Source organism: Rhea pennata, chromosome 7 (genome assembly GCF_028389875.1).
Source record: "Rhea pennata isolate bPtePen1 chromosome 7, bPtePen1.pri, whole genome shotgun sequence".
Taxonomy (NCBI): Eukaryota; Metazoa; Chordata; class Aves; order Rheiformes; family Rheidae; genus Rhea; species Rhea pennata.
In genome coordinates this window covers 21,160,625-21,183,002 of record NC_084669.1, presented here as the reverse complement: position 1 = coordinate 21,183,002, position 22,378 = coordinate 21,160,625, and the positions used below count along the sequence as shown (strand labels likewise).

The 22,378-nt window shown below is 40.2% G+C and overlaps 1 protein-coding gene across 3 annotated transcripts in view; it reads right to left on the bottom strand.

Annotated features, from left to right (window-relative positions):
- Positions 1-548: 548 nt before the first annotated feature.
- LOC134143102 (WASH complex subunit 2A-like) overlaps positions 549-22,378 on the bottom strand; it is a 36,505-nt gene continuing 14,675 nt past the window's right edge. For 2 of the 3 annotated variants that reach the window (XM_062580839.1, XM_062580841.1), the window contains 15 exons: positions 21,335-21,427; positions 20,736-20,837; positions 19,238-19,354; positions 17,713-17,876; positions 17,168-17,279; positions 16,060-16,242; positions 14,841-15,029; positions 13,352-13,480; positions 13,049-13,144; positions 10,866-10,988; positions 9,148-9,210; positions 8,216-8,428; positions 5,239-5,847; positions 4,450-4,624; positions 549-1,045 (listed from right to left, as the gene is read on the bottom strand). In XM_062580839.1, the coding sequence (XP_062436823.1) occupies positions 909-1,045; positions 4,450-4,624; positions 5,239-5,847; positions 8,216-8,428; positions 9,148-9,210; positions 10,866-10,988; positions 13,049-13,144; positions 13,352-13,480; positions 14,841-15,029; positions 16,060-16,242; positions 17,168-17,279; positions 17,713-17,876; positions 19,238-19,354; positions 20,736-20,837; positions 21,335-21,427 (2,505 nt within the window). In that variant the 3' untranslated portion in view covers positions 549-908. The remainder of the gene's footprint in view (positions 1,046-4,449; positions 4,625-5,238; positions 5,848-8,215; positions 8,429-9,147; positions 9,211-10,865; positions 10,989-13,048; positions 13,145-13,351; positions 13,481-14,840; positions 15,030-16,059; positions 16,243-17,167; positions 17,280-17,712; positions 17,877-19,237; positions 19,355-20,735; positions 20,838-21,334; positions 21,428-22,378) is intronic. The other variant, XM_062580842.1, reaches the window with a different exon arrangement.

Genomic DNA, 22,378 nt, shown 5'->3' with positions numbered 1-22,378 from the left:
CATCTTACCATCAATCATCTTACCCCGTAAACAGGAGGCAGCCCAGAGCTGCTTGAGCATTCCTGTGCAGAAATGAGCTGCATGGCAGAGTCTCCCCCTGAGTAGGGACGCCTCTGAAGGTTACTCCTCGAAATTGAGAGATTCAGCATGCTGTTACTCACTTACTGAGGATCTGTTGTGGGTAAGGAAACTTTGCTAAGCTGCATCTCTAATTGTGCACATAATCCTTTAGACATAAACCACTGATCAAAGTCTGTGACTAAGACTGAATCTAGCCACACCTAAACCCCTTTGAGGAGGGATTTGGAACGCAAGAGGTCCATTTTGAGCCTCACCACTCAAAGGGAGGGTCTCCTTGACAATTTCATCTGACTCTTCCCTCCATCCAGTAAATAAAGCACATCTTGCTATCGAATCTTGTTAAATCACTGTCTTATCTCAAAAAAAAAGAAAATATGTATATATACACACACACATATATATAGCTGCGTCTCTCTTACGAGTGAAGTGAATCATTCATCTGCAAAAAAGAAGCAAGAAACACAGAATCTGGTTTAAACAGATTCCATTTACTATTTAGCAATATCAATGATTCTTTTTGTAGATCTGTTCAATAAAACAAACTATACTTTGTATAATAGATTACTTCATTGCAGGTATTGCACAGGTTATATTCATCTGGGCACCATGGAAACAGAATAGCAGGAGGTTACCGGAGTTTTTTTTTTTTAAATATACTGTTAAGTGCAATTAGACCCTGTAAAAGATACTAACCATGTAAAATGAGTAGCCTGTCATTTAAACAGCCACAGACATCTCATTTCAGCTCTATTGTATTGAATAATGCAGAGTATTAGTACTGGACAGGACATAAGGAAGGCCTCCTCTCTGCAACATCCCCTCCATGGCTACTGGCCTCCAAAGGCATTCAGTGGGTCATCAAATGTGCTCAGTGCCTTGCTTTCAGATTTCACATCCACAGCTGCCTGAGAAGGTCGGCTTTTGGGAACGGGTATCTTGACTGGACTGCTAGAGAAGATATCATCTAGGAAAGAAAAAAAAAAGAAGAAAAAGGATAGCTATTAAATGGAAGCAATTATCAAACAGAACTAACACTGCATGGAGGAGCCTCCAGCACACAGCAGCAACTGCCAAGGACATTTTGTGATAAACAAATGCTTTCCTGCAGATTGCAATTTCAAATGCATTTGTAGGAAGCATATGTGGGAGCTGGTATCTGTATGTCAAATCAGGAATATTTTTTCTTCTCAGTTGAGCAAAATAAATACTTTATATTTTATTACATGTCCAAGCATTCAAAAGCATCTGATAAGTATTAAACATCCATAATGATTTCCACTTTGCAAGTTCCAGATAATATCCCTCTGACCTGGAACATCTGTACTTGAAGAGCTTGAAATCTAAGAGCTGCTGAGATTGGTGTCAAAGTAAATCAGAAGAAAAGAACATGGTAAGTGCTAGAGACTACTGTTGTGACATCTGCTAGTCATAAGAAAGTCTTCAACCTACAGCACAATAAAGAGACAAGCATTAGTCACCTGAGAATAGGGCACAGCTAAGATGCAAGGAGGCAGACGGCTATGACTGACATCCTACAGAGTATTCAGAAAGTCCATTTGCCGTCCTGATTCAAGATCTTCTACTGCCTTCCTCAGTGCAAACATTGCTGTTTTGAATAAACAGGACCACAAAGTGGAAAGACTTAGTTGCTTTCGAGACTTAGCTAGATTTCTCTCCCGGAGAATAACAGGTAATAGAAAACCCTCCAGTATGGATAACCTGTGCAAGCAGCAGAGCTCAGACACCTGCAGTTCTTTTTGTGGCTGATGCCACTGATATTCGTGACTGTGCTCATAGAAAAAGAATGAAGTTTCTACTGTCTGTGTACTGAACTGTTGCCATGAAACGGCCTGGAGGTGACAGTCAGAAAGGTTTGTTTAGGGCTTATGAACAGATGTATTCTGGAAGGTTTCTTAGGTACACACAACACTATCTCTTCCCATACAATAAGGTTTTTAAATAAGACTATTCAGAGATTATGCAGGGGGACTGTGAGAAGAAACAAAACCAGAAAACCCCACAATTCCCAAACTTAAGTATATGGATCATTAGTGATTTGTAAGTCCAGCATAAGTAGCATGTAGCTGATCTTGAATCTCTGTTAAGAAAACGCAGGCCTCACACAGAGGAGGATAGCCGTTTAGTGGTCTAGAATATGAGAAACATTATTCTAGCCTTCAGCACATCTTCTAACTTTAGCAGAGGTCAAACAAGAGATGGTCTATCACAATGCACTTGCTTTTCTCTTCTTGCTGCCTCTTCCCCTCAACCCCTCCAATCCCAAGTAACAGGGATACACTGGATTAATTCAGGACAGCATTTCAGCATAACAGCAGTTTAGAAAGGCAGTAAAACAGAGTAATCTTCTACTGGCATCTCTCCAAAGTAAGAGGTTATCACATGAATTAGCTTCACAGCCCGTTGAGAAACACAGGGGTGCTGTCAGTTGTAGAGGTCTCACACCCATTTTATAACAAGGAGTATGGAAGAGGAAGGAGTCTTGACCACAGGAAAGAGTATTGACAACTTGCACAAGAAAGCTCTGTCTCCAGTTCCCGCCTATACACACACTGTTCCAGATAGGCAGAGATGACATCAAGATGTTTCTTGCATCATCAGCCATAAAAGTCACTGATGAAGCTAGGAGGAGAAAGACTCACAAGATAGTTCTTCTAATACTGCCACCACAGACCTGACACAAATATACTAAAGACTAGAAGGTGTGGTAGGGAAAAGAAAGTAGCCTGCAGCCTTCCTCTTCCTCCTTAAAGGGCACCCAGTTACTGTTTCATGTTTACCCAGAACAGGGCTCCTAAGACAGCAATATGCAGCCTTGGTAAAGCACCACCATAATCAAAGCTATCCCTTAAGGTAGGCAAGTGCCAATCTTAACTCTGCTGCCCGCCTGGCATCCTCATCTTCAACCATCTTCTCTACACTCCTGCTAGTGTTTTGGAATCCTATACCTTGGGACATTAAGAAGCCACTTATATGTGGCTGCATCACAGAAACAGTCAATGGTGTGGAAGAACATGAAGTTGAACAGGTAAGGGTGCAGAAAGGGAAGCCATCCCTTAAAACAGTGCTGTAGGTATCAACATCAGATAGGATGCCAAACAATGAGCTCTAGCACTATAATACATGTCAAAAGTGGAAGTACTAGCAAAAGGATCTATTAGCACTAATTTTCAATTTTTTTTTTTCAAATTGTACTCTCCAGCTGTTTTTTCAACATGAGGTCCTGAATTTTTGTGCAGAAGTGTTTGGAAGGAAGCAGCTGTTCAGAAAGTTCTTTTGTTTGCCATAATCTACAGGGGGAAAAAAATGAAGGATTAAGACAAAATATTTCTATTTACCCAATACATATTTCAAATACCTTGTCTGCAAACGTGTAAGCCTTATTTTTCAGAGTAGCAGATGTTGAAATCTCAAAATGAACGTTTTCTGGCAAGCTTTCTAACACCTTTAGAGATTTCAGACAGGTCATTTCATCAGATTGGACACATAACAGCAGCTCATGAAAAACAGTAATACATCAGATTCCATTTGTGTAGGTCAAAAAGAATAAAGCATGACCAGACTTAAAGCTAAGGAATTCCCCATATTTCTTTTAGAAAAATGTTCTCTTTCTGCTTCAAGAGCTATTAACACGAGGAGCCTGAGAAGAAACAAAATACAATCAAAGATCATATGACTTCTGATACCTCCACCAATGGAGGGCAAGAAAGGAGCATTCTTTTCATTACTTCACATTACCATATGCTGCTTTCTTGAATGAAAGAACTGGTAGTCTCCTCTCTAAATTATATTGTTCAAGAAGAGATTTGTCACTAAGGTCCAGATAAGGAGCCAATTGTTGCTCTCCAGTATAGTATTTGCAAGTTGTGGATATACACAGATGTAAACAAAATCTTATGGGAGTCCATGATAGTGAATGTAATAGTGAAGGTGGGGAGGCGAAGGGAAAAGAGGTGCTAGTTTATTCACATTAGTGATTTATCCAAAAATAAGATATAAGAAACAGCACTGAAATTGGAATGGACAGTATATTTTTTAGGGCCATGACAACAAGAGATTAGTCTCCTTCTCAAGGCAGAAGGAATATTCATCTTCTAATTCTCTAAAGTGAGAAAACTACTACAGGAATTATCCTACTCCTCCTCTTAAGACAATTTTATACACACTTTTATAAAGCATTTAAATGCTTTGCTAGTTCTACCATTCTAGGAAGTCCTCTAAGATTGAAAACTGAAAATGGCCAGAGACTTCAGAGCAGTTCAAGTATTAAAAGAAAGCAAAGGGCTCTACAACATCTCTGATTAATTATGGCAGTATTATAAAGTTTGTACCAAGATATTAAACACTTACCCATATCATCATCAAATATGGACTTTTGTTCCACCTTTTTCTTGGTCTTCTTTTCTTTCGGTTTTGTGGTGAGATCAGCAAATATATCAATGTTATCATCAAACAGGTTAGTCTCTGGCATTTTTTCTTTTGCTTTGTTTGTTGGTTTAACTGCCTCAGTAGCAAATATATCATCCTTAGAACAAAGCATAAGGAGATCATCAGTACATAACATGCTCCAACAGAACAGTTAAGTTCAGCTAGAGGCAGCACCTAAGATGTTTAGAAGATTTGATAGCCTGGGTATCACAAACCTGTAAGGTCAAGTCCTTCTCCCCATGGTAGGCCCAGCAGACATGCCTTACTGTGAGACTGTGCACAGACTGAATACAGCACACAGAGGCTTGTACCAACTCCCCAGTCTGCCAACTTTATTCCTGTTTTAAAAGAGCTATTTGTGCTGCTATGCATTAAACAGGTAATAAGAGAACAAAGTACTTTACTAGTGTGAAAAAGGTCTTACATACAGTGTCATGGCACATCCACCGACATATCTGTTCTATGTTTACACCCTACTTTTAACCCCACTTTTGCTATTAAAGGGGTGAACATTCAAGGAAAGGGTTTCTATTGCCCAGTAGCAGCATATATCTAGTATTTTACCTTCAAGGCCTATCCTATACCCCATCCTACTCAACAGTCTCCATTCAACCCGTGTCTAAGCAGAAAGTCCTGCTAAGATCCTGAGTATCAAAAGGTCAAGGTGCCGGGCTTTGCCCCTAACTTCTTCTAGCAACTCTCAATCATTACCTCAAAGATATCTTGCACTGTAGGGTCAGCACCTTGCTGGACAGCAGGTTTCAGCTCCTCCTTTCCAGTTTTATGACAGGTAAAGAGAGAATCTTCCTCCTCCTCCAAAAAGGGAATAGGGCCATTTTTCTTCAAAGATTTGTGCTGTACAGACTGGAAGAGATCATCACTGTCCTGATCATCCAGAACAGACAGAACAGACTTTTTCTCCTTATCCTTAATATTTTTTTTAGTCAAACTCTCTGCCATTCCCTCCCTTGTCTTTGATCGTGCAGCTGCTCTGGATGGTGAGCTGCTTGCAAAAAGGTCTTCTGATTCAAACAGATCATCTTGGTAGGTGGTTTCTGAAGAAAGGAGTTTGTCTGTCCCAACGGAGAGAATGTTACCATGAGGTGGTAGCGACAAGCCAGAGAGAAAGCCATTTTCCTTGGACATTTGTTCAGTAGCAAGGGGCTCCTTTACAGTCACTACTGCTGACTTCTGTTTTGGTAATGAAGACTGCAGTTCCTTAGCACTGTCCACCTCCTCAGTCTCACTGGACTCTTGGGCAGCTAGACGACGGGCTGCTCTGCTAGGAGGTCTCCGTTTTCCTGTAACCTTGATCCTGGTCTGCAAGCATGCAGTGAAAGCAGAACACAGTTATGTGCAAGAAAAAAAAAAAAAAAACACACTTTGCAGAAGACAGGTTAAGATTCATGTTGTGTTCTCCTGTAACGCTTCATCTGCCTTCACATCACTACAAGTTAACATGCATTATCCATTTCATACTAGCACACATTTGAAACTGGATTAACTCCAAGATCTGCTCATATCTTTGGGTTTAAGTAATTTGAACAGCTACATGTACATTTAAACAAGCTCAGCTGGGAATGCCAAGAAAGTAAAGTTGAGCAGACACTGATGTAGCTTCAAAATACGCAGCAGGCTCCAAGGATCATCAGCTCAGCATCATCCCTTTCCCCCTCATTTTTCAGAAAGGGGAAAGATGAGACAAATGGAAGCCTCACTTTTGCAGCTTTCTGTTTGCTACTTTCTGGGCGTAATTGTGGTGCAAAAGCTACAGCTAACTATTACAGAGTCACAACACAGGTCAGCAAGACACTAGACCCTCAGCTTTAGGTAACATCTCAATCTGACAACATGCTATTCTAGGGGCTTCTGCTCCTGCAGTGCACATTCTGTCCAGATCATGACTAATAAAATTTTCCACTTAATTTTGTGTGTAGCCAGCTGTAGTTTGTTCCTTTGCTGATTTTAGAGCAACCCCCCTGTAAATTTTCATTATAGCCCTTACCATATCCTACACGGGCAGGAGTATTCAGAGAGGCAGGAAACAGAACAGTACAATCCTCTTTCCCCTTTTACTAATTGCCACTTTGGAATTAAAGGACAAGCTAGGCGGACAACTTTGCTTAGAGGAGCCATGTTCTTTTGTCACAATCATTTTAGCAGCACAGCAAGGGGGGGGGGGTCCCTGTTGCTCCTTCTCTGGAGATATTCAAAGCCCACCTGGATGCAACCCTCTCTAACATGTTCTAGGTGATGCTGCTTGAGCGGGGGGGGGGGTTGGACTAGATGATCTCCAGAAGTCCCTTCCAACCTTACCTATTCTACGATTCTATGATCTGCCTTCAGGATGTGGGACTGTATAAGCAAGGCATGTCATAAAGCCAGAAAATGAGGATGGAGGGGAAATATACTTGGAAGCCCAGTCCCTTGATCCATGTACTGTGCTTTGAAAGCACAGATAGAATGCTGGGTACATTGCTTTAATCCAGTCTTCGGAAAAAAAAAAAAAAAAAAAAAAAAAGTGTGTTTGGCTGCATACATTTACAACTTAAACTTGGAACTGAAAGATTCAAGAAGCAACAACATGCCAAAATTAGAATGTGTAGTCTGAGCCACAAAAAACATTCATTGTATAGTTTCTACAGTGTTTCATCCCAGACTCTTTCTGTAGCAAACCTGCAGCATTGCTGTACTAAAATAAAAATTCAAGATTAACTAGATGCTGCTGTAGCTCTATTCTTTTGCAAACCTATCTACTTAAAAGTATCACAATAGAGGATTTTATTTGTTGTGCCAAACATGCTGCTATTGGAAATAAAGATTCCTACATGGTAATGTATTCATCTGAAGTAGAAGCTCCAAACTCATTTGGCACTAAGCGGTCAAGTCATCCATTATGGTGACAGCTGCTATATCTTCAGGTTATCTCTGCTTCTCCTGTAGTAATGAACAGCCCCAGCAGCATTAAGGGAAGAAAGGAGCAATGTTAAGGCCCTCAATTATCTTGTTCAAATCACTATTCTCAGAAAGCCCAAGAGATTTATAGAACTGTAAAACCCAGACAAAAACTACATGGTTCAATCATTTTTAAAGAACTATTAAATCCTGAAGTAGAATGTCTTTTGCAGTCAATAAAATAAGAAGTATGAATGGAAAAACAAAGTGAGCCAGGAGGTAGAGATCTGTCACGTCAAAAGCAGTGACTCTTTTTCTGGAAAAAACCTAACTTGTTGCTTGAAAAAGGATTCAGAGTGACAATTTAGGACAGCATGACACTTCTACCCACAGAAGTACAGCTCAGCCTATAGCAGTGATGTGTTCTTGATATCTTGTCACAGAAGCTATCTATTTATGTTTTAGGCTAGCGTCACATGAACTAGACTGGGATGGAACAGAACACAATATTATGCTAAATACAGTGGTTTTCACTATAGCTTGAAGGTATTTTAGGTGACGTACATGTTCTTTAAAACGTTAATCAAATAAAGCATGCGCATAAGCCCTTTACAGAGCTAAGAATATAATGAACTTTACTTTCTCTTTCATGGTTGGGGAGGGGAAGGATTGAACTTCCACATCTAGATTTAGATTCAGATGGACCACAGAGAAGAACTTGTATACCAAAACACAAGCTTTTTTTAAGAGTACAGAGAGATTGTGTTTTTAATATCCTTTTGTATCCTGCTACCTTATTGGCACTGTGTAAGGTATCTGCTTGCATGGGCTGATCAAAGCTCACACCGAGTTCTTCATTGTTTCCTGCAGCACAGGAGGCTTCACTGTTCTGTACGTCGCTGGGCTCATGCAGTGGAGTCTCCAAAACTGGCAAGGGAGGCTTTACACTGGAGACCTTAGGCATTGCACCAGGAAACAAGGTCGCAGGGTTAATAGCTAAGTTAGCCTACAAAACAGAAAGAAAACACATACACAAAAATATGTTAATGCTGCCTAAGAGAAGCATGGCCCAAAGAAACAGCAAGAGCTAGTGCATTTAGGCATTCAAGTTCTACTCCTAAAAGTGCTTGGCCTCTCTCATGTCTACTCACTTCTGTTTCCCATGTCCTCTGTCTCACTAAATCTGTGGAGAGCTCAGCATGATTATTCTACGTGAGAGCTCTAAGAATAGGTGTTTGGTCTGACATACTGTGGCTATGCTATGTAGCTCAGCATCCTGTCTGAGGACAAGAACAGTTCCAGCATCAGAATGGTATTGTAATATAGGCAGTTATTAGCCTTTTCATGGCAGAAAAGGATAAAACAAACCCCACCAGCACCACCTCTGCCTCCAAGAGTCTTTAGGCATACTTAGAATATGTTAAGAATAGCAGGTCAAAGAGTAGCCCACCCTCTCCCCCTCCCCCACCCCCCCAAAAAAAGGAAAGAAAAGAAAAAGAGTTAAATAGTGCAGAGTCAGGTCTGAAGGGGGCACAGCGGAAGGAATATAACATTGAACATGCAATACAGAAAAAGTAACAATGGACAATAAGTCATCTGAAAAAAAAAATCACAAGAGCAAGGTAAGGAAGTAAAAAGATTGTTTCACAGAGAGCCATCAGTGAGGCAAGGAAGTTTTATTTTTTTTTTTTTTTTAAAAAGTCAAAATGCCAGTAAAGTGATTACTTGTAGCTTTCCAATCCGAGATGAGGGCTCTTTGGTTTTAATGGGAACAGGACCTGTAAATTTCTGCACAAAATTACACTGGATTAAACATCAGCTAAACAAGTTGATACCAGCATCTTCAACTAGACCACAGTTCGCATTTTAATATATCTATAGAAAGAAAACAGCTCACTGCTCATCATTTTCTTCTGAAGATACCTTGCTGTTAACACATATTCAACTATCAGAGCTATAGTCACTCAATATTGAGCTTCTCAGTTTCCCCATTAAACCTTTCTTTGCAAGCACTAGTCCCATCTTTGTTATGGTTTTTTCAGTCCTCATTCCTTCTACCTAGTATTGTGCATTGCCATAACAACTCTACAACTTCCATCTTTTCCAGGTATCATACAGCACTTTCCTCTAGTGGAATCAAATAGTGACAATCACACTCTGTTTTATCCCCTCCTAAAGTCCTCTGAGGCCATGTTGCCAGTTCATGTTATAACTGACATTTCTCTTTGTAACTGCCTGTAATAGGGTCACAAACTTCAAGGAAACCAAGGAAAGAGGGCTACAAAGGTATATCTCTCAGCCTGCAAGAGAAATACAGCTTCTGAGACAGGCGAGCTCCCCTATAGGAAGCAGGCCATCAATAACAGAAGTTAGACCAGACTAAATGAGGAAGAGCAGCTGTGTGGCCTGAAGACTTGGATCAATTCTAGGACTAGAGGATGAGCCAAACCAGCCAAGGTGTTCTTCAAGGGCTTGCTCTCCACATGTATGTAATTTATTATGGCTCTGAGCAGGGCTGTATTGCTGTGGGTATGAGTAACTACTCAGAGCTCCATCAGCCAGGTTGAAGCATCTAGATATTTTGAAAGGTTCAGACACTGTTTTGGAGGGCTTTGACAGCATGACAGGGGAACGCCACCATCTGAGAAGAGGGATCATTCTCCAGTTACATGCTTGGGGGTTTCAGCTGAACCTCAGACAAGCTCTTATACCAGACTGTCAGCAGTAAAGAAAAAGGAAAGACTAGTGTGGTTCTCTACATTGAGGAGTACAGCGCTTCAAGTGAAAACGGTCTCATTCCTAGCTCTACAGACTAACCCTCTGTTCCTCAGCCTAGGGAAAAACAAGCCTCCCTGCCCCCCAAAACACACTCACACAACAAAAAAAACAAGCAAATAGCTCTGATGAGGCACAAGCTGGAATTCACATCCAGGCTGCCTTTCCCAGAGACGTGTGGTTCAGTAAGATTAAGATCAGGAGTAGGAGTCTTGTTTGCTCATAATAGAGCCTCCAAGGTAAGATTTTCAGTAACCACAGATTTATGCTATGTGCCCTTCTGAGAAAGCATACTTGTCATTTGAAGTTTCACATTCACTCGAACAGATACTGGTGCTTCAGACAAGAACAAGCAAGGGGTCACACCTCATTTTCCATCACACTGAACCCAACCCCTAATTCTTCATTGCTTTGTACTTTGCACTCTTGTTTTATTCACTGCCCACTCACTCACACACTATCTCAACAGCATTTAAACCTCTTGTTGATAACAGTGCACAAGCTGATAAGCAAAGACAAGTTTGGCCACATGTTGCTGAATTTCTACAGCTTGCAACCAGTAAGGCCAGACATTTGTTTTGAATATGTCTTCTGAAAAGATAAAAAACTAAACAAAGCATACCACTTTTCTGTGCATGTTGTTCAAGGCACAAGATTTAGGTACTTACCTCTGTGGTTTCCGCCTTTGGAGCTTCATCTTGTTTGGCACTTGAAGCATTTTCCAGAAGGTTACTGCTTTCCAAGAAAAGGCCAGTACTAGCCTTAACAACTGTTTTCTTCTCTGGTATTTTCTGAAAACATTAAGACCAGAAGTCAAGACAAATAGAGAAAAAGTATGGTCTGTAGGACAAATAAAACCAAATAAAGTTTTTCACAATCTCCCTTTCACATGATACTAGCACCATCTTTTGGTTTTGCAATGCAGAGTCACTGTGTATTGTCTTTGTAATGACAAGGGGCTGTCCTTTCCTCTCCTTTTAGCCTACTCCAGCCTTTTTTGTCTATAGTATTTATACATAAATTGAGTTTGGATAAACTTCCAAATGCACACACATTTCTCATACACAGGGCAACAGGAAAAAAAAAGCACAAAGCTAGCTAAGGAAAGATACTTCTTCATTTTCAAGCAAGCAGGCTCCATATACAACTGCCAAACCCTCATTACTTAAAACCACTTCTTACACAGTCCTCAGAGAAGGAACTTTCAGGAACTACTGTCAGTTTTCTAGCCCAGTGTTCAATTAGAGATTAAAAAAATAGATTAAAGGAAGAGTTAGCTTCAATTTAGTTAAATACTAAATACATTTAGAGTAGCAGTTTAGAACACACGTTAAAACTTCAGCCATCTGCAGTGCATACTGGCTCATTATTGTAGCTGCTCACCCTCTAAAAACAATCCAGGTAACAACTAGTTATCAGGAACATTCCAATACCACATTATTGCCTTAAACTAAACCAATTTAAGGCCAAAACTCATAAAACTTAAGTCTGGCATGTATGAATGCTCAGGCAGATATGAATGACAGGCAAGTCGTAACAGCAAATGAAACCTCAGTTCAAGTAGGCAATAACTGGACTCTGAGCCTGGACGAGTATAAACACTACGAAAGATGGAAAGTCTTACAATGGATATTTAAATTTCTTCTGTAGAGGGGCTGAACCTAAAAATTAGGGTTCACGCAGAGATTATTGCATTATTTTATTATGATGATTAGCCAAAAGAATTAAAGTACAAAGGAAAGTGAGCTACACATAGTGTGTAAGGAGTCAACTTGACTTTTTTAGACTTACGTTGCCAGGTAATTACAAGTGCTGTTCCCAAGAGCAACATTTTACCACTGTGCTAATGACCTGGGGCTTTTGCTCTGGATACACAATCAAAATTTCTTGCACAATCATTAAGCCTTTTGAGGGAAGAAAACAAAAAATACAAACACACTAACTCACTCCCTGTCTTTTTGCACTAGAAGAGGTTGTTTTGAAGAAACAGATGTCTCACCTTGTTATCTTTATAAACTTGACAGAACTGTCTATTTGGCTCTAAACTTTGTTTTGAAAAAAAAAAAAAAAATCTAAACCCACTCTAAGAGACTTCTCAGTGATACGGAAGTACGTGAATCACATGAGTTTTTGCTGTAAGGATAGCTCTACCTTGAAGTAGCTGGTCACATGGAAAGAGATGGAGTGGAGGAAACCGTTAACCTCTCAGAAGGGAAGACAGTAACTGTACAGTTAGGCTACTACAGCCAGAATTAGGTTCATCTGAACTACTATAGAAGAGGTTCAAGCTACTTCATATTGCAATGGACAAAGAGGGCCATGTGATCACATAATGCCTCAATGAAGGGACTGTAACTTTTAACAATCCTTTAACCTGGTTGCTAGCCATTAGCTATCTGGCAAGGCAGAGTGCAGTTTTTTTACTGCTATCCTTCCCACACTGCACATGAAGCCTAAAGAATCTTATCACCTTCTGGAACAGAGTAAGCTGAATTTTTCCCATCTCCAAGAAATCATCTATAAAACCAGACAAACCCTGAACAATACAAATACAATTCTACCACTCTGATTTCTGCCCAGGTGCAGTCTCTTACATCTAAGCCAGTCCCAGCAACACATACAGAGGAAAGGAACCCAATTCTCCCACTCCATCTTCAGTAAGTCTACTGCATCTGTTTGCTCCCTGTGTCTTCAGGGTCACAACAGCCATTTCTATTCATTCTCTTAAAAAGACAATATTTGTTAATCATGTCACTTCATTTCTTGCAGGAATACATATGGAAAAAATCCTTTCTACACATTTCTTTCCAAGGTCTTTTACAGAAGCCATTTACAGTAGAGGAGCAGATACCGGAGGCTTTGTTTTAGCAGTACTGAAGAGATCATCCTCATCATCATCCCCAAAAAGCCCTCCTCCAGATGATGGCTTCATGATACGGTTTGCAGACTGAAGAGAAAGGAAAAAAAAAAAGTCACAGATCAAAAGCACATCTCCTGCTGCCCACAAAATCTAAACTGACTCTGGCACTTGGCCCTCCCCAGAGATCAGTGACCACTAAGCGGGGTCCAAAGGAGGAATACTGGAAGCTTCACAGGCTGCACACTTCCAAACCTGTTGTTTGAAAACAGTCTTTGAGGAAAGTTTTAAACTCACCATGGTTTTCTTGGGGCTCGCAAAGAGGTCAACATCCGGATCATTATCCTTTTGAAGCTTGTGACTGAAGAGAAGCTCTTCATCTTGAAAGACTCCAGTGCTTTTGGGACGCATACCTTTCTCAGAAGGCTTAAAGGAGAGGAGACAGATTCACACAGTGAGAAAACCCACCTTAAGGAGGCATCTAGTTCACAGGCTTATTTAGCTAGTGATAAGGCAGACCTGCAATTCACTTAAGGCTACACTACAGCCCCAGTAACATAAATACAACTTTAACCATCAGATTTATTTTTTAGTTTGACTGAATTTGCAAAATATACCATAAGTACTTGTATTACAATCTTCTCATCAAAAAGAACCATTAAGCAAAATGTAAAGTCTTAACTAGAGCTCTCTGTGACCTGAGAAACTGTCTCTACAATTTATCATTTATGCCTCTAGGGATGCAGGGAGAAAGGTTTTCAGTGACTCCACAGCTGTTATATGCTGAATGCTTTCCAGAAAGGCTTCGAAAGGACTTGGGTTTTCCTAAGTTCCTAGGACAGATGTGGCTTTTTGCAACCATCTTGCAATGTGCCCCAAAACCACACCATACATTCACAACAGATAAATGAATGTTCAGGCTAACAATCTGTTTTATCTCAGAAGTAGCTAGAAACAGTTTTTTCTCCATTAAGAGCTGTTTTATTCAGCTCCGGAGATTTCAAAATGGAATATGTAGAGTCTTTATGGCTGACAATTTGCATTATTTTATACAGCAACAATATGGTGACAGAACCTTATGGTATACCGTAGCATATAGTATGTGCTTTTGGACACGACTTCAAGTTTACTTGAACAAATTTTTGTGCATCTGCATTTGAATAGGAAAGCTGCCATGGTTCCAAGGATATTGCAGCTGATGATTCAAAGCCCACCTGTTAATGACATATGCTAGTTCAGGAAAGCCAGAATATGGCAACTGAAGAAAAAAAAAAAAGGAACATACATTCTTGAAAATAGCATTAAGCACAAAATTTAAGATACATCTAGCTGAAGCCAAGTCTGCTGGCATATATCCACCAAGCAGACTGTACCAATGTAAAAAAAAAAAAAAAAAAAAAAGAGAGAAGGAATAAAGCATAATCTTCAAACTCCATCTCCTTCTATTTTCTAGTTCCTCTGACCTTGAGCGGTAACTAGGGAATGAGTTCTGTACATCAGATATCAAGCAGCTACACTAAACACCAGTGCAGATTTTTTTTTTTTCATACCAGTACACATTAAAATGCTTTAGACTTTGTGGGAAATGTTTATAGACAAAGGGTTTCACACTCACAGGGAAGGGCAGGCACGGTTTCTCACCCATACAATCTGGAAGTTTAGAAATAACGAAAGACTACTCTACATGGCCTGAAGACAAAGGAGGGAAAAGAAAACCAAGAGCTCTCCTAGAAGAGAGCAGGTAGAAATACTATTTCCTAGTGTCCCAGAACTTCTCTAGACTCACCACACCAATTTCTTTCTGTGCATTTTTAATGCCATCCTCATCTTCCACTCTTTCTTCTTCCTCTTCCTCAAACAAACTTAAAACTTTTTTAGCCTGGGTCTTGACATCCTTCTCCAGAGCTGGTGGTGACGTGACAAACGGATCTGAATTACTGACTTGTTCTAAGGTTGCTGCTGCAAAAGGCTCCAACTACAGTTGGAGAAAAAAACAGCATAAGACCCCCACGACATTACACATAGGCCAAAATTTAGCTTAAAGTTGCCCTAAAATGCTAATTTTCCTTAGTTAAATGCTAGCATTGGTCAGAGTTCTGTAACCTAGTACCACAACAGACAAATTGAATTATTTTTTCCTATGCAGACAGAATAGTAACATGCAGATAATCAAGAGACACTACAACAGATAAAGGAACACACTTCATCGCTTTCATGAAAATACAGGTTTCCTCTTGCATCCTACACAATAGTGCTATTGATAAGTAGTTTCCTACATAAGCATTCCTCCTCATTTATATACTAGGTTGCATCTGCTGCACAAGGGTGCATTCAGCAGCTTTGCTGTTATTTCTGATATATCTAATCCATGCAATTCGAGATTCTTCAGAGTGGCAGCACTATCTGAACCCTAGAGGTGCTCAGGAAAGCATAAAACATGATAACAGTACCTTGGAAATTCATTAAGTGGTAATTCCCCAACAAGCACTCAGAAGCATGCCCAAGAATAAATTCTGTTGAAGCTTTTTCAATAACACACAAGTTTCCTTTTGTAAGCACTACTGCCCAGAAGAAATTCACAACTGAGAGCCACAGTTCCACAGCTTTTACATTCATTTACATTTATCAAATGGTATGGTCAAACAATAAAGCTACTGAGCCTGAGGCAAAGCCTACACATTAGTACAGGCTGTTGGATTTTTCAAAAGAAAGATCTGTGCATGTGAATAAAAGTTACCCCACTCAGTCTGAAAAAAACAAAAACAAAAACAACCCTCCCAACTCCTCTCTATGCTAATTCTGACACAACTTTAAAATATTATTTATTCAATTTGCCGGCTGGCTACCAAACAAGTGATTTTGCAACAGGGAGACCAAGTCTTCCCTCCTTAGCACTTAGCAATAGGAGATGCAGTCCAGAAAAATAATTCTGCCCCAAAGCAGTAAACTGATCTTTAAACCGAATCTTTGCCAAGCTTCTGGTTAATGTAAGAAAAATCCCTCACTTTTTCCTTTGTCTGCTGCCCTGCAACATCTGCTCCTCTAGACACAGGAACTGCTCCAGGCTCATCTAAACACCACAGTGTATCTTCTATATGTTTAGGCTTTGCTGTGTCCGGCACATTTTCCTTTTCCTCCTTTCCTTCTTCATTAAACAAAGGTGGTGTTTGTGCTGGTTTTACTTTCTCCTGCAAAATTGAGAATGATGTTGACACAAAATTGATGTGCATACAAGTAGTATACAGTCCTGTGGAACAACAGGTTTGCAGCTTGCCATCTGCAGAAGTCTAGGACACTGTCAACAAGCTTTCTCTCTCCTACTTAATTCCCATGAGACATTCCAATTTGTGAGTTTTGATTTTTAGTACTGTAAGTCTGGTTGAAGAGTACCAGGAATCATTTTCAGGCTTAAGAGTGCATGTTCTGGAAATCTTGGCCAGCTTACTGCATTGTTTCCTGTGACTGCCAGTAGCCAGACTGCAGCTTGAGCAGTTCTTTTTCTGTTCCCAAGCCCACACTTGATCCAATCTGAAAAGGGCAAGAGAAATGTTTATGGGCTATACTAATTGTTTTCCTGGTAAGTAGAAAGCTGGGTGGGGGCATGGGGGGAAAACTAGAGAGAGGCGGTCCCATCACAGATACAGCTGTATTAAGTTTAGCATTCCTCCTATTCCAGAGCACCAGTAGACAGGCAGTACACCATGGGCTGAGCTTGTAAGAGACAGAATAGCATAGGCACCCTCAAAAGGCCAGTAAAAAGCCTGTAGACATATTTGAATGGTCAACTAGAATGCTGACAAAAAAGGTGAAGTCTGTCCTTTTAGTGGCACTTTACAGTTCAGAGTTCTCAGAACATTCTCAGCAAAGACTTTTAGCATAAGCTGAACAAATCTGGTGGTTGCTGATGAAGCAGACTTCAAAATCTCCATTAGGCTACAGCTACTGAGAAGTTTTACGTGCATGAGTTCAGTCTGCCTCGATCCCATTCCAAGTTTGCTAGAACTACCATTGTCTAAAACACGCTGGGCCTACACTCTGTACCTGACAAAGAAGACACACTATGAAAAAACTGATTAATGTTTAACATCAGATTTAAAAGAAAGGGGAAAGTACCACTGCAGTCTTAGCAGCTGAAGGAAATAGTGTTGATTGGGAGCTGAAGAGTGATTCTCCATTAATAGCATCATCTTCAAACAGCAGTGATACCTTCTGTGGCTTTCTTTGGCTGCAGTGAGGGAGAGGAGAAAAGTTAAGGATCAGTGCAAAAGTTTCAGGAGCTATTTACTGCATCCATTTAGGAATAATAACTTAGGGCTATCATTTGCAAGGACAGGCCCTAGGTAAGAGACTCCTCACTTCTCAGCAATCCTACCACTCTCCCAACCTCCTCTGCAGAAATGGAGAGGAAAGGGGGTCAAGCAGGATTCCTTCTTGGAGGCAGTGAAATGAGGAGCCCAGTTTGACAGTGGTGAGGAAAAAAGCCACCACACAAATACAAGCAAAGTGAAAGAGCCCAACCCAGCCTGTTCCCACTCATGCATCTCTTTCCTTCTCAGCATCAGTTACAAAGGAGAAGACTCGAAATGTGTCTGGCTCTGAAGTTTTGAGGGCAATGCTGGGCTGTTCTGAAAAACTTGTTCCTCATCAGGTGTTTTCACCTCTCTTTAGTGATTGCAAATAAATCCTCATCATCATCTTCCTCAAAAAGGCTCATCTTCTTCACAGCTTTAGCCTGACTGATGGCACTAGCTGGTTTTGCAGGATCCTCTTTTTGGTCATTATCGGAAGGAAGCTTAGCTGGCTTGGAGACATTCCAGTGGTCCTTGAAAAAAAGAAACTCTTAAGTTTCTTTCATTTTGGTCAAAGGCACTCTCACATTATCTCCAGAAGCATAATAATAATAATAATAATAATAATAATAATAATAATAATAATAATGTTTCAGCACATTGGCAGTCCTTGCATCCCTTCACTGGTTTCATTTCCTGCCTTTCTATTAGCAACTCTGATCTAACATTGCTCGAACTTTACAGACAGCCTGGCCTCTTTCTGGCATACGATATTTGTACCACAAAACAGGGTACACACATTTTCCTATTATAGCTGTTCTCCAGAATTGAGGTCAGAATTGCAGGAGTAAGATCACAGCTGGTCTGTGCAATTTAAATAATTAGGAAGCGTGACATACAGGGAAACATAACACATGCCATTACTAGTGGGTTTGAAACTGCATTTCTTAGTTTTATCAACATTTACCAATACTTTTTTCTTTGCAGCTAGCATTTAATCAAGCCTACCTACTGAAAGAAGGAGGAAAAAAAGAAGAAAAAAAAAGACCCCCACTACATTAGGAAGAAATTTGTTTCTGAAAGTTTTCTAGCTGACATATTTTCTTATTTCCAGTAGTTCAACTGGCCTGCCTCTTTCCTCATCCCTCTTCTTTCTGAAAGGGACTGGTTTGGGCTTGCTTTATTTTACATGAAAATAGAAATTAATGCCTTGCCTCAGCTAACAACACTACTAGTTAGTGAAAAAGCAGTCACAAAACAGATACTGAAATGAAGTCTAAGCAAAAGAGCAATTTTTTGTTGAAAGTTCTAGATCTTATTGACATGACTTAACTCAAATACTTTCCAGTCAAGTTTAATTACTCAGTGCCTTTGGCTTTTAATTAAGTTGCTGGACAGCACCTAATCCTCTCCTAGTAGATATATGATTGTTCTTCCAGGGACTGGTCATGTTTAATTTTCCCTATTTCTAGCCTTCCAAAGGTTACCTATCTAGAACTCCTAAATTTTCTTCATAGTAATGAAAGCAATATGAGGGAGCAAACTTACTTTCCTCTTTTACTGTTAATATTTTATTATTAATATCAAGTAATTATTAATTTACTAAAGTCAGGTTTGTTGGCAGAAGTCTCCTCCATTCATTATTCATTTTTCTGTAAATTACTTGGAAAATACTGATTATTCCTTCTACATGACATCTTTTTAGCCAGATCCTGAATAATTCTGAGCCAAGAATTAGACAGCTTCCTCAGTTGCAAACAGTCACAAGAACAAAGTAAGCATAGCATGTGGACACAGAACAGAGTTTTGCTGTGTAGTTCTAGCACTGGTTCCTGTCTCAAGTTTTGTACCCATTATAAAGCCTAGTAAACCCTTTCAAGCAAATCTTTAGTACCTCCTCATCACTGCTGAACAATAAACTGGAGGCCTTCTTGAGTGGCTCCGACCGTTTTGCTTTCTCTTCCAGGGGTTTTGCCTGTTGCTTCTTAGCAGTCGCCACACCAAAGAGATCCTTTAAAAAAATAAAAAATAAAAATAAAAGCCAAAATCAAGATGGAAAGCTCATCGAGAAGTCATCAGCATGCAAGACACTGTTGCCACCCACTTCTGAGATGAGTTGGGCAGAGAAACAGTGTTTCCTGAACCCTTTCTGAAGGCAGTTAAGTGTTATGCAGTATTGTGGTACAGGGAATATCACACACAGTATTTGATAGACCAGAAACCTCTAAGAACACAGCCTGGTTTTGGCCTGCAGATTCTTCAAGATGAGGCTTGACTAGCAGCCAAAAACCACTACCCAGCAATTCTGTTGTACAGCAGCTAAAACAACCGGGTATGGTTTCTGCACTTGCGTAACGAGATGGGGAATTGATCCCATTCTAAGAGGATAGGCAAAAGAAAACTGAACCATGACTACTGGGCAACAATCAAGGCTTTTCACCTAAAAACACTCATGCAGATTTTACAGGTATCAAAATATATATAAAAGTGGATACAGCATTCACCACCTATTTATGCTTTTATCCACCCAACTTGCACTTCAGTTCCATAACAGAAGTTCCACTGCAGATACTGGAGATATTAATCACATTGCAAAATGTTTCACTGTTTGCTCCACCTGCAAGTGGCCTCTAGTCAGAAGAAAGCAGAGGTGGAAGCAGCCCCGTCTTGGAAAACAAAACAAAAACTAAAACAACTCCCTTCCCCCCCCACACACACTTTTATCCCTCAAATTTGCTGAAGTCCCAAATCTCATAGCTCTGAAGAGACCTCCTTTTTGCCTCAGGTTACAACTATGACATAAACCAACTCCCCTTGAAGACAGCAAATCCAGATTTGAAGTTCTCTGGAGTGTCTGAGAGAAAAGTGAGTACAAAAGATAGTAATCAAGATTTATAGTTCCTTGCATGACCTGTGCTCTGATCTCACTTGCTGTGCTAGAAGCCACAATTCTTACACACAAACTCAAGGAAAAAAAGGAATTTACCAGCCATCAGAAAGGGGAAGCAAGAAGTATTCTATGTGGCTAGGTATTCCGGGACAGGATAAAACAGCTTCTCCAAGACTGTATCAATTTGCTACCTTAGTGTTTTCTAGCCATACCACAGGGATCATCTCCTTACTTTAAGTCCAGAGATGAGTTCCATTGACAGCAAAATTCTAAAGAGAAACCAAGAATCCAGAAGACTATCCACTCACTCTCTCACAGTACGCTAGCCTCATGCACAGAACTGCTACACAATATTAGAAGATAGATTTAGTGCTCTAAATTTAGAGTTCCAGTTATAAGCTCTTAAGTGTTTTAAATTTGTGTTTGAATGTTTTCTGCTGCATTTGCAACAGGCTATCCAGGAAGATTTGCATACAAGACCATATCAGGAAATGGTACTTACCTCTTCATCATCATCAAACAAGGAGAGCGGAGCTTTTCCCACAGACTTGGTGGGGAGAGATGTTGCTTTGGATTTCACAGTTTTAGTTGATGAAAACAAGTCCTGCTCAAAACAAAGAAATGTCAATTTGCAAAGAAATGCTGTCTGTTTTTTAGAACTCTAAATGTGACATTCATGTTTTTTTCTTTAGAAAAAGCAGTGTTGTGTCCATGAAGTAGGGAAAGATTGTCCAATTCATAGGTACTGACAACCTGCAACTCCACTAGGGTCTCCCTCAGCTTTGCAATTAATTGCTAGCTTGAAGTCAAGGACACAAAGTTATACACATACAGTCTTTCACAATTCTTGCTCTTGACTGACTGTTCTTACCTCTTCAAGATTTTAATTTATGCCCATGTGGACACCAAGCAAGTTTGCTTCTAATGTTGGGGAAAAAGTTCTCAGAAATTTTACTCTTGGAGCAATAAGGAAGTTTCAGGAAGGCTAGAAGCAGAAGCCTGAGTGTCAAAGGTCCCAATCCCACAAATAAACAACAAGTCCCCAGATACCAGAAAAGTCACAGTAACTCAGATCCCAAGGAATTTATTAGAGATACTCACTTCAGAATCTTCCTCATCAGAGAAGAGACCTCTCTGTTTTTTGGAAGTTGTTTCAGCTAAAGCCTTGAAGACCTCATTTGAAGACAGTTGACTCTTCAGAATAAGTAAAAAATACTACATGAGCACCCATTTAGAATAAATAAGGGTAGACAAATCACATGGTCCTTTATTTCTAGGAAATACACTGCTAGCAGTGCTCAGCAGTCAAAGGAACAGGTCACAAGCTTGTAACAAGTTCAACACATGTTCTGAGTGAGCTCCTCCAGTGTAGCCAGAGCTGTGCAATGGCTACTCCAAGAAAGCCCATCGGGATGTCCTCCCGCCACCATCCTTCTCAACAGGAAGCCTATGCAGCAACTTATGCCAGGCCCCGTGTCGAATTAAAGGAAAATGATTCCTTTAACAAGGTGTATTCTGTAAAGGAATAAAGCAGTCTGTGCCAACCAGAATTTCCAAGCCTGCTACCAGCTGTGTTGCCAGGAAGATTCCAGACCTGAGCATTACTGTCAGCAAGCCTGGAGTGTAAAACAGCCGTCACTTCCTCAGAAAGTAGGAGCTGCGCTACTGAATCAGTTCTCATTCTCTCCTGGGGGAAAGCCAAGTGCTAGGAAGGTTAGGAAGTCTTCCCAGCCTCCCAAATGTCTTCTGAATGGAAGCAGAAGCAATGGTACTGGAGGACTCTCCCATCACCACTCTTGTTTCACAACAGATACTCTTGCATTGCACTAGAACTAGAAGGTGGCTTTGGGTGATGTACTCAGGTGTTTCTCATGGGGCAAGAAGAAGAAAGTCCTACAGCAATTTGCACTGGACATCAGTGCTGTACACTTACCAGTATGGAGGGGAGAAGAATCCCCTCTCATTATGTAGCTCTTTATGTTCATATACTCCTTGGACAGTGAAAATTTATATAAACACATATATATACATGTGTGTGTATATTATATATAGATATATACACACACACACACACATAAAGATAAAATTAATGCACAGACCATTCAAATTCAGTTCCTAGCCGTTCAAATTTTGATGACCTTTGAT